The 13,150-nt window shown below is 37.6% G+C and overlaps 1 protein-coding gene across 4 annotated transcripts in view; it reads right to left on the bottom strand.

The window, feature by feature from the left end:
* LRBA (LPS responsive beige-like anchor protein) overlaps window positions 1–13,150 on the bottom strand; it is a 360,426-nt gene that overhangs the window by 299,914 nt on the left and 47,362 nt on the right. For all 4 annotated transcript variants that reach the window (XM_081021326.1, XM_081021329.1, XM_081021328.1 and 1 more), the window contains exons 17-22: window positions 12,892–12,989; window positions 8,173–8,265; window positions 7,548–7,656; window positions 6,404–6,485; window positions 3,619–3,742; window positions 3,163–3,355 (exon numbers count right to left, since the gene is read on the bottom strand). In XM_081021326.1, the coding sequence (XP_080877452.1) occupies window positions 3,163–3,355; window positions 3,619–3,742; window positions 6,404–6,485; window positions 7,548–7,656; window positions 8,173–8,265; window positions 12,892–12,989 (699 nt within the window). The remainder of the gene's footprint in view (window positions 1–3,162; window positions 3,356–3,618; window positions 3,743–6,403; window positions 6,486–7,547; window positions 7,657–8,172; window positions 8,266–12,891; window positions 12,990–13,150) is intronic.

Genomic DNA, 13,150 nt, shown 5'->3' with positions numbered 1-13,150 from the left:
TCCCTGCTACAAAGGTGGCAGGAAATCTATCAAACTGGACAATAAAATTGCAATTGAGTTTCTTTGGCTTTTTATAGCAGCCGCATGTATCTTGATGTGTAGCTCTGCAAAACCTAACCAATTCTGCAACACTCGTTTCTTTTACACGCTAGTACTTTTATCAGGAAGCAGCGTTGTAAATTAGCGGTAGATGCAAAAATGAAATAAGGAACATTAATCGCATTCATTAGCACTTTGCATCAAGATGTATTAAACAAAAAAATGAAAGCAAGCTACTCCTGCAACTAAATATAAGAAAACATTGTCTCAATACAAGTACTTTGAAATGCTTTAATAAAAAAAAACAAAAATTGCACATTGGTTGTTCACATAGCTTATATCCTTGCGGATCTATCTGAATCCAATAAAAACCATCTGTAACCAATTTTAAATATTTTTAGGAAGGGAAAAAATATCAATTTTCAAGACCCTTTGTCCTCAGAATATCAACAGAGACATTTAATTGAAAATCTTAATGCATCCAGGGAATACCTTGCAAGGATGAACTTGAGATCTGGGTGAATTAACTATCTCAATTCAGCAATCTTGTACAACCTATTTGTGTACTCATCACTCTTTAAGCCCAGTACCAGATTCCATCTGGCTGATGGGTTCAAATACCTTCCAAACAACATATGCATGCACTAGCCCTTGAAACGCTAAGACAGAAAGGGGAAGCGGCAATTTAACTCAAGGCAGAGCAATGGAGTGCAAGAAAGGCAACAGTCAGTTAGGAAAATACAATTCAACTGAGTAGGATGCAAAGAAACGACAACGTGGCATAAACATGCTCTGCTCCTATTTCATTTTTCTAGGGGGACAGAAAGTCATTCTTTTTACGATACGATAATCTTTATTGTCATTGTCCCATACAGAACAACGAAATTGAAAAAAAATCTACAACAGACATTCAAAAACCAACGAGCCTGCTATCCCAACTCTCCCAGCCTGGTTAGCCCCTAAAAACTCTGATACCCCATGTTAAAAAAAAAACCAACAACCTAGAATTGTTCTTAATAGCCTCAAATTTAGAAGCTTCCAGCAGAATTGAGGAAGGGCTCATACACTGATGAAAAGACTAAAAGTAGAGCCAGGGGACACTGAAGCGCAAACTACATGTGATGACAGAAAAACATTTTTTGGGCAGGCACAGATTTTAACCATCACATATATACAGAATGACGGGAATCAAAAATTTAAAAAAGTGAAAGAGCCATGTGGTTGAGGACAGCTGAACTCTCTTCCTGTTCCTATGGCTTCACTTTCCTACTGCTCTCCTCCCTCTACAAAAGGTGAAGCACTTTTCTTCTCATTTGGCTCACTTCCAATGTCAGTGCCTCCGAGGGAGGGGTGGTGGAGGAGAGGGAAGGGGGAAATAATTTTGGATACCGACTGCTGGGGAAAGAGCTGTGGAGAGTGGTTGGTCTTTCCTCACCTACAGCCTCGTTTTGCTCTTAAATTGGTTCCCCTTCTCCCTCTTTATTGGAGCAGAGCCAGCTTTAAGCAAATATACCTGAAACTGTCATGTGTTGTTCAAGCTTCCAAGAAACAAGGGTATGGGGGAAAGCCACAAAAAGATGGAGGAAAGCAGACATGAAAGAGATAGTAAGGAAAGAGATGGGGAGCAAAAGAAGAAGAAGAAATATGGGGAGCTGGTCATGAAACCAAAACCATTTTTTAGTAAGTAGAAAGCTTAGAATTATAGGAACTGGAAGCATGGAAAAATAACAGTGACAAATTGTAATCATCTACTGAAGCTTTTGAGAGCATGAAATACTATTTTTAGGGATAAATGCATGTTATGAAAATATTTTGATTACACCCAATCTGCAAAGATATGTTTTGCTTTCTGAAAGGCATTACTAGGTCTAGAAAATATGTATTATTCAAACCTGCAGTTTTTGCCCTGTTAAAGACCGACTTCCATTAATATAGCTGAAAAGACCATTTAAAATTTTACCAATCCATATTTAAGCTATGTGCTCATACATCCCTCTCGCGTAAGGAAAGCTCTGTTTTATAGTCAATCTATTAACTGTTATTACAGTTTCTGTAATTCAGAGATTTCAATGTTTTGAATTCAAGCCTGAATTTCAGTTAAAAATAGCATATATGCTACAAATGCTAGTGTTTGAAAAGAGAAAAGACTTGATTGTCAACTAGCAGTATCAATGTTATTTCATTATTTTCAATTAAAGCAGTTCTCTCGCTACTTAAAAAAAGTAATCATGACCTTTGAAAAATAAATCTGTTATTTTACTTAAGCTGTCTTCAACTGTACCACCTATGAATATAGCTGAAATAACCATTTTTATACCTGGATTGTGCGGTCTATATACCAGACATCCTAAAATGCATGCATTGGTGTCTGAGGAGAAAAACGTACCTTTTTCTTTTCTTAAGTTGCACAAGTCCCCATTTGGAAGCTCACCCAAAACAGTATTAAAAATGTTTGGGGGTACCAAAAGGAAGGCACGGAAAAAGAGATACTGCAATAGCTATAACAACTTCATTCTAAGATCTTCATTTCAATTGAAGGAAAGTTACCACCGTTTTAAAAAGAAAAAAAACAAACCTCGTTCCATTACAATATTGCTATAGCTGCAAAAAATTATCCTCATACTAGGAAACTTGATTTGTTCCTTTATTCACAAAGCAACTTTTTCCCTAGCTCCCTTTCCTCTCTTTGTTTGTCTGGAAAGCAGATTTTGTTCCTGTTTCTTCTTTAGACTTTAGCGATTTGTTTCACAACCACTTGGTGTTAGTAAAGGCCATCTTTTAGTCTTAGAAACAGACAAGGTGCGCCACCTTGTGTTTCAAACTCAAGTAATTCCACTGCACATACATGCCACAATAAAGCCTCATAAAACACATAGTTCTTTGAAATGTCAGATTAAGCATCCTAGTACCAAGCTGTCACATTACAGTTGGCAAGGAGCATGCTTAAACTTATTATTTAAATAGTCTGACAAATTTAATTATTATGTGTTATGAAAATGTAGCTCTTCCCTTATTCTACCTATTCAGATACTGTGCTTCAGCCCTTTTTCTGGGCTCACCATGATCTGAGACTTCCTGGGGAAAAATACATAATTAATAATAAATTTTCTTTGTATGACTTACCTTTGAGTGTGTGATTGCTAGCGTATCTACCCAAACACGCCAGCCACCCCATTCGTATTTGACTGCATGGTAAAGTAAAATCCGAAAAATGGCATACACCATTTCAGTTATCTTCTGTTCATCAGCATTTTTGGGATTGAAATAGCAAAGTGAAAGCATCCATTCCTGCCACACAGAGCACTGTAGTAAACTCCTGCAAAATTGTTGACATTGATAAATCGTAAGTTAGAAACGTGCAAACATACTAGAACTCAAGACAGCTTAGGTTTTAAAGGCAAAAAATAAATAAAGCAGCATGGATTGAGCATAATTGGTAATTATCTATATTACCAAATTTATCTATATTTTAAAAGTGAGTTCAGGATTATTTGAAACCAATTCAAAAATTAGTTTAATGTTATTCAAACTGAAGAGAGTTTTATGAAGCATGTTGTGTATACACAAGCATCTACTTACCTCCTATTATCTCTGCTGCTATTAAAAAGCTTTATCATATCTGAGAGGAAGACTCTATGGACTTCCAGAGTTTCTGGACTCTGTGGAGAGTTACGTAGCAAGGTTGCAATAACCTTTAGAACCTCTGTAAAAAATATTTTTTAAAAAATAAGAATCAAATAATCTGAAAACTAGATGCATCGTTTCTCTTTCTAGTTTCTTCAAGTTACACAAGGGCAATGAAGTTATGTACAGTACTGGAAAACTAAGCAGAAACTGCTAGATCTATTTGTGGGAAAGAAATGGAAGGCTGGAAGATGGGAGAAAGTGTGTTGAATATTTGGTCAAGAAGATCCAGATGTTCTCCATGTGCAAGTTATGTGGAAAATCAAAACAAAACTGGTTCCTAGTATCACACACCTTGCAGTGTCCATTTAAACATGAGAACAAACCGCAGCATCCATACTCAGAAACAGTAAGTCTCTGATGATTGGATGCTGAACTCACACCACAAGGGAGAGAACTCAGTTGTTTCCTGTCCTGTTTGAGTTTACATGCACACCTGGCGAACCCCTGTTATTAAATAGGACAAGCTGGGCAGTGATGTGATCCTTTCAAAATAATTCTAATGGGTCTGATTCAACAAGCCCTTCTAACAGAAAGCAGCACAGTGGGGGGTTTCTCCCCTTCTCTCCACTGTGCTTCCACAAAATTACCTCAGAGGGGTCAGAAGAACACCCAGAACAGTGCATGGCAGGAGGAGGGGGCCAATCGTTCCACCTGGCAGGCTGATGTGCTTGTGCTAATGAAAGGGTTGCCATTGTGCTACATGGAATTCCTCCCTATGTTTCCAAGTATACTTTTCTGCCACACAATGGCACTAATTCAGAGACATGGAAGTGGGACTTTTATAGTTAGTGGTCTGGTCCTGTCCTGTTAGAAATTTCTGGGGAAATGATTCAAGAAACTTAATAATCAACAGTGCTTTGCCAAGAGATCCATTAGTGCTTCTACTTGAATTGCTGGGAAAGGTAGAGTTGGGAAAAGTTTTAAAACCTTTATTTATCATTAACATGTAAAATGCAGGGGGTTGGATGGTTATAAAACTTGAAAAATAGTTTATGGACAGTAAAATATTAATTGGACTTCCTTAAATTTATTTGCTTCTCCTCCTGCACATATGTTTATATGATTGCCTAGTTTTAGTTCCTTTGTTTTCTTCTCCCTAAAATTATTATTTTTTAAATAACAGGACTTAGGAAAGCTAAGAACATTTTTTTCTGTCACCATTCCAAGTTAGTTGCATTTATGCAAGTAATCTCCCAAAAAACCACAAAGGATCTGGTCCAATTATTTGCAGAGGTATATTCCTTTGGTGGAAATGCTATCCCAAGCTTAAGCCTTTTTTTAACATTTTGAACTAGTAAGAATAATCATAGTGTGTGTCAATTAACTATTTGCCCTATATCAGAAATACCATTTTGAAAATGGGATGCTACTCTGCTACTGAATGTTTAGTCTGTACACAGCCAACTATGCAAGAGGAATCTGGTGCTGTCACATGCAGAGACGTTTGTTACTCTGAATGTAGACTTTTCTGCACGGACAGAGTGGACTTGCAGCTAGATTCAGCCCCATCAACCAAGGCACTGATATTCTTATCTAGCAATGGTCAGCAGGGCAACCTAGGCAGGTTGGGAGCTGTGCCCCTAGCTTCCTGACACTGAGGGTGCCTGACACTAACCAATAGGGGAAGGCGTGGGGAGTTCAGTGTAGGAAGGTGGTAAGAGTGTTGGACTGGCTGCACTGCCCCATTTGGAAGCCAGACATCCAACAATACAATGATGTTGTTGTTGTTTAGTCATGTCCGACTCTTTGTGACCCCATGGACCAGAGCACGCCTGCAATGTTAATTTAACCCCCTGCAATGTTAATTTAATTAATACATAGCATTAATTAGAAGACTCTTGGGAATCCCTTCCAGCTCTGCAATTCTATGATTCTATTAAATAATACTAATAATAATGTTTTTGTTTAGAAAAAAAATCAGCCAAAAAAGTACAGCAACTTAATATTATAAGCCTGTTGCTACAGTTTAGCAAGAATTGAGGGTGGTATTCAGCTAAGCTTTACTCGGAGCACACCCACTGAAATTAATGGACCTAACTTAGGGCCAGATTCAACTTAGTAGTCCCACTAGCAGAAGCCCCTGCCCACATCATGAACACCAAATTCCAAAATAGCTAAGGAGTATGTGAGAACCTTCAGAGCAGTGCATGGGCTGAGCAGAGGGCAAATCGTTCCGTCAGGCAAACAGTCTGATGGATCACAGTCGTGTTCATTCATTTCAATTGATCTATGCTTAGCAAGGCTTAGTTGAATGACTCCAACTCCCACCAGTTACCGCCAGGAAGGCTAAGAGCCAGGAACACTGGGTGGTGTAGATGCACATATGGAAGAGCACAACTTCCCATCCGTGCAATAAAAGTAATTTAGGAATGTTTCTGCTATAGCTTGCACTATACAGCGATGTCATACCAAACTGGATAATCAGATTTGTGGCAGAATCTGAATGGCTGTTAAAATGAAAACTTCCTATCGCTGCTGAACTTTGAAAAAAACTTATCATGCCACACAGCCAACAATCCCCAAATGGTGAGCATTAGATTTCTAATTCTACCCAGACAAATAATTTAAAGAGAGACACAAGTTCCCAGACTAATCCCTAACCCCAATTTGTGTAATTGGTGACTTCAAAGCTACTTTAGAACTGCTTTGGAGCTACTTAAAAGAACATAATGCTTACGAGGATTTTGTATTTTCACTGTTGAATCTGGGTCAGGATGTTGCTTATGTATCACTTGAGTACAAATCTGCTCAATAAGTATCTAGGGGGAAAGAAGGCATTATTATTAGGGCAAAATTCAAATATTTAAAAACACGTTACGCTGATGGGTGTATCTTATAGGTAATGATCCCTGAAAGAGTTCTTTCCATTCATAAAATGTTCCAAACCGCTGCATATCTCTAGCAGGACTAAACATAGAAAAGAGTGGATTGAACTGAGAAGAAATGTTGCTTTTAGATGTATAGCAAGCACTAAGAAACATTAGTTACTTTAGAATGAGTGTCTGAACAACTGAAGAAGTATGCCCACATCAGGTAACTGATGATTTTATATATATATATATATATATATATATATATATATATATATATATATAAGTTTTCAATTACAATCCAATAATAGCCTCATTATAACAATACCAATTTATAATACAATTACTAATACCAATCATTCAAATACCAAATTATATAATTTAGGTGCCCCTGCCCACATGCTACAATTGATGTTTTGATGATTTTATTTATTTCTGCATTCCAAAATCTTATTAATTTCAATTACATTCTAGTCATAATAATAATCCCTTATACAACAACTGCAATATTAATAATTTCTATCTGTGTTGACACATTAAATTATTTATAAAACTGTAAGCAAGGCATTCAAACTATATCCTTATTCTTCCTGTGTGTGGCAGTTATTCTGTCTGTAGTGTTTCTTCCTGTCCTTGTAAAATGTTATGTCTATCTTTTTCCGGTTGTTGCTGTTATCCATCATGCCTTGGGCGAAGCTGATATCCCATTGTTATTTCAGAAATTTCTTCATTGCTCCACCCCGTGCCCACATCAAGTAACTGAGTAAGCTTAATATAACTTATTCGTTGTATCAACAGATTGGACCAAAGTAACAGACCTGCTTACTGAAGAGTTTTGCAGTCTCATTCTGTGATGTCAAACAGTCAAACATCCTGTGATGTCAAACATCTCAAACTACTGTCACACATGTCAGAAGAGGGGTGGCAAGGCATCACTTTTGGCACAGAAGCCCAAAAGCTCATTTTGCAACAATGTCTACACCATTGGGGGGGGGGGTTTAATTCTAGTACCTCAAATAGCACATTATATGTGGTCATGGTTATTAAGCTTGTTTGAAGGGTGAGTCTCTCAGCCAGTAGAGAGAACAGTCCATGTCCAAGCATGATTTCAGCTTTTCTCCTAAAATTATACATAGAGGGGGGAGAAGCACATTTGTTAATTTGTACGTTACATTTCTGAAAAAGTAACTTGATCAAATTTGGACCTAGTGTGGTTTTGAGACTGGAATCCCCCTCCCCAGAAATACCCCAATTTATTCTGCTGTTTTAGCTTATGTCTGCAGGGTTTTGGAGGCTATAATTTTAGTCCACTATGATAATCAAAAACAAAAAGCAGAAGCGGGAAAGGGAGAACCTTGAGTCTAATATAATAAAGGGTTGACTTGCCTACAATTTAAGTTCACAAAATAATGAGTTAACAGATGTGCATAAGACATATTTGTTCCTTCTGAAAATTTGACAGCTACATTTAACAACAGCAAAAATATTTCCAATCCAGTGATAAAACAATTAAGTCTGTTGTTAACTCCCCCTACAGCAGTAACACCAAGTAATATATACAACCCAGACAAATAATATTTAAGGGCTTGTTTGCCTTTTGTGATTCAAGTTCGTGGGGAATCTACCAAATACTTACTTGGGTGCCAGATGCTTCAAGAAGTACCCCAACACTTTCAGAGCTTGTACCCGGATCCCTTCACTTTTCGATGCAAGAAGTTTATAGACAACGCTAAAGAAGAGAAAGGACAAATAATTCCATGAAATAAGTATGCCTAAAAGTCAATAAAGTGCTTAAGGGTAATTTTAGCTGGCTTTGTGCCAAACAACAGGTTAATGAATACATTAATGTTTAAAATGACATGACATATATTAATAGAAGATTGATTGGAAATGAATTTAAAAGATAGTATGTATTTAAAAAAAAATACTAGCTTTCCAAAACATTAGTTTATAAAGAACACAATCTTCGGGCGAAACAGTGTATTTGCTATTCATTCCTTTCACTCAGTTTGCAGTGCAAGAAAACACATTTATTAGCACTTCTACATTCCAAGTGACAGACTAAAAAGCTCTTAAAGGATTCAGTCTCATGTAAGAGAGAAACTTATGCTAACAGTAATATTTGACATGTGTCCCTTGCTAGTCATTTATGACAGCTTTCAGAAGACGGGGGGAAACAAATTCTGTCATCTGACATCCTTTTCTTTTTTACTCACACACTATGCTTGAAATTATTACATAAAAAGAAGGTTAATTCTATACATATTAGAATCCTAGCAGAGCTGTCTTGTATGCAGTGTTATAGATGTGTGTATTGCCCTTCTGTGTACATAGTTTGGTTTTTAGTCCCTCAATTTCATCGCTTTAGTCAGATTTTCAAAAGAACACACAAAAACCTGGTGTTCGTTTTTATTTAAAAATCATTTCTTATCAAGTGTAAAACAAACAGGTTATTTTACAACATATGTAAAAACTAAAAGCGGCTGCCACCATTGTTTTTTCACTACAACTACAAGTGACAATTCCCCAACCAGAAAAATTGCATATCCAATGTTTAGCAAAATACTACACGAAAGGAAACACTTATCTGAATTTCTGGTCATCACAAATTTGACAGGAAATTATCATTATTCTGTATGAGTTACTGCTGTGCGATACTACACACACTGCTTAACGTGATTGTGTGTGTTTTTCCTCCAAGCCATAAGAGGAGCACACATGCACCAAGGGAACCATGTTTCATTGTGGAGCCTACCAAATTTACATAGGGTGCCAGATATCTTTTGCAGTCACAATTTATATGGTGGCCTTTACTATATTTAAAGAGTGAACATGGTAAGTATGAGCTAGATTAAAATTCGGTTTAAAACTATAATCTGAAGGTTTATACACTAAATAACTGGCTGCAGGCTGGAGAGACCCTTGTATATCTGAATCCTTGCTGGCTGAGACTTTTCAACACCACTCTGTCTCTTGTAGACAACCTGCTGTTCCTGCTTTCCTGTGGGAAGCAGTAACCCACCAAGTCAAGCTTTCTAGCCTCTCATCCGATTCTTATGGGAAGCCTCCGTAACCAAGTGAAAAATGAATCTGCTCCTTCTGTCTGCAACAAGCCCAGATGGATTTCTGCCAATTTTCAAAACCAATGGACCTGAGGTGCATCTCAATCAGTAGGTAGAGATATACTTTGCTATAAAATTTCACATCTATTCAATTGCTTTTTTGTTTAGTAAGACAAAAATTTGTTCATTTATTCGGCTTTCTTTAACACATCAGGTCTTTATGCAGTGAGAAAGATTCCTGACCCATACTAGTTACAATCATATGACAAGAGGCAAGATGATAATGTTGTTACCATTTTCAGACTACATATGTCCACATGCATCAATCTGCATTACTGAGTTTGCAGATAAAATAAGAACTAAAATGCAACCACAACAAAGTAACTACCTTCTCAGCTAAAATCAAGTGGCCTTCACAAGGAAGCTAGAAGCTGGAACAAGCAACACCTATACATTCCAGTACTCTTCAGGCCATGGGTAGGCAAACTAAGGCCCGGGGGCCGGATCTGGCCCAATCACCTTCTAAATCCGGCCAGCGGTTGGTCCGGGAATCAGCGTGTTTTTACATTAGTAGAATGTGTCCCTTTACTTAAAATGCGTCTCTGGGTTATTTGTGGGGCCTGCCTGGTGTTTTTACACAAGTAGAATGTGCGATTTTATTTAAAATGCATCTCTGGGTTATTTGTGGGGCATAGGATTTCGTTGTCGCCCCGTCCCCCCAAAAAATAGTCCGGCCCCCCCACAAGGTCTCAGGGACAGTGGACCAGCCCCCTGCTGAAAAAGTTTGCTGACCCTTGCTTTAGGTGCTTTGATGGTTATCTTATTTAATTGATTAAAATGTGAAATTATCAGTTACTGATCACACATATAGGGAGCAGAAGAAGCTGGATTTTTTTTAGCCAAACTGATTTGCAGATATGGTAAACTAGGTAAGTACTTTTTGAAAAGTTTTCTTGCACCAATCATTCCCACTGGAATTCTTCTTCTTTGAGAACAAGTTTAAGTTAGCCAGATATTATAGATCATATTGATATGTCCTGCACAGGTGAATGATTCAGCTCAAAACAGCTGTATACAATTCACAGTTTTATTCTGACTTAGGTACTTCTTAGCAGATGCCAAGAATATTTTTTTCCCTGTCCTAAGGAATGAATGTCATCTAGTGTGAGTGCTCTGCACTAAAGAGAGGAAGAATAGGCAGAAGCGATAAACCATTCATTTGCAGCCACTTTTACCAAACTGATCCAGCCTTTGGAGAAGCAATTTTAATAAGATGCAAAGACTGTGAATGCTCTCATAAAGTTTGCTATCAGAACTGATCAACCAGACCTGCTGTGATAATGCTATTATTAATTTCAAATACAGCAGACAGGCAATTTTTGAGGAGCTCCGGATAACCAGACACAGCAACATACAAGCTATATACCTCTCTATAGATGAACAAATCTTTGCAAAGTGACATTTTGTCTGGTACTTCCAAATGCACACAAGTAAGGGACCCCCCCCCCCAATAATGCTTTGTTCCTGGGTAACAGTGTCAACAGCTCATTGGAAGATGGAAATATACTGAAAAGGAGAGCACAGAGTCCATTAATAAAAGGGCCCTTAAAGGAGTGATAATCTGAAGTATCTTAACTCTCAGATTTTCTTTACAAACAACAACTGACCTTTATTTCCAAACTACAAATATTTAAAAACTTTTTTGCACATGTTTAAGTATAAAGAACACTTAACTAGCCATATAGCTACATGTTAAGAATGTAAAGAGAGGAGACTTCTTACCATACAATTACATCAAAGCTGTATACATTTTTAAATAAAAAAACACATCAACAAACGGGGAAAATAAGTGATTTCTCACAGCAAACTAGTTGCACACATACATTTACCCTATGCTAGCTAATAAAAAAGGATTGCCTTTTCCCACTTAAGTAAAAGCAAAGTAATACATAGGAGACCTCATATGATATTCATTATTCTGAGTGTTTTATTAGTTTCCAGCACATACCACATTACCATACAAATGATCACAACAGCCAGCACCACAAAAAAGTAGCCGTAAAGAGAAGGAGAAAGCAATTATGAACAAGATCAGGTGACTCTTGAGGCAGGAAAACTTGTAATGTGTAATATGATATAACCCAAGGTTAACCAATAGTTGTGACAAAACATATGAAATGAGAATGCTTTTTTTATACAGCAAATGAATTACTGCTCCCAAAACTGTTCTAACAGTAACTCTCTTATTTGACTCCTATGTTTGCATTCTCTCCTGGCATCAACTCTGAATTAATTTTAAGTGAGAAAAGGTCCAACGCTGTGGCCACCCATGGAGCCATAAACTAAATGGTGACATTTTCAAACCAAACTGGAGTATGAACCTCCAACTAATATAAATAGTTGAATGCACAAGTAGGAGGTGGATAAAAAAATCAACACACAGTGTTGGCTGAAGGCACACACAACTTCAATAAAACACATCAAATGAACAACAAGAGTTTGTCATTTAATGAGTATGGACTCAGGTGTGGTAGCACAAGTTTGAGTGGTGCTCAGCCAGTCTACTGAACAGAAAGTTAAGGAGGTGCGTGGCATTAAGCAGAATCAGGCAGCTCAAGAACCACTGCTTTATGCACAGACTGAACCTTTACCAGTTTAGGTACACAAAGCCCCAAAGCCCCATTTTCTAAACAGATGGCCCTACAATGACCAGCTGGCACACCCCACCAAGAGTAAGTGGGCAAGAACCCTCTGCAGTCAACAGATGCTTCACCCACAATAGGCAGCTTGAGCCCAAACTGCACATCACGTTGGCCTTACTTTGAAGGCTTTCATGGGTGCCCCAGGCTCTGAGTTTTCATTTAAACCAAAAACAAAAAACCCATGGTATGTAAATCAAGAACAGAGTTTTGTTGCAGATAGTGGTTTGTGTGGAATAAGAGAAAACCCACATTTGGATGACACGCTAAGTCAAAACATGGCTTAGCTCACAGCAGTGCAGCAGTAGCAGTCACAATTTTCTCTATGGCAGCCCACATGCTTGCATATTCACATGGCTTGGGAGATGCCCAATATTAATAGCTCCCCTATCGTAAATCTGGAGTCATTACACATTTGCCTGTAATATGTTTACACAATGCAACCACAACATTAACTGAGATGAGAAAATCAGAGGAAATTACTCTGCAATGGAGACTCTAACGGTATCCAAATTCAAGTAGGACTTCCAGTGGCAAATAAAATGATATGAATATTCTTATTTATGGCTGTTTTGACTGAAATGTAACTCTTACCGTAATCCATTCCTCTGATCAAAGGCTGGGATCATAGAGCTGGGGTGCTCTGACATAAGGGCAACAAGTAGCTGTAGGACATCCATTAAATTGTCATCCTGTTAAATATAAATGGAGATCCACATTCATATAATCATTGAATTATCAGTGCAATCTTCCAGATAAGAGAATATAGAATTGTAATCCAAATCAACTTTGTTGAAGACAAAGAGAGAGAACATACATAAATAATAAAAATATTGGATAAATATATGTGACT

This window comes from Podarcis pityusensis (genome assembly GCF_964106645.2).
Source record: "Podarcis pityusensis genome assembly, chromosome: 9".
NCBI classification, from domain to species: Eukaryota; Metazoa; Chordata; class Lepidosauria; order Squamata; family Lacertidae; genus Podarcis; species Podarcis pityusensis.
The sequence above is the reverse complement of the archived record's forward strand: the minus strand, read 5'-3'. Positions and strand labels throughout refer to the sequence as shown.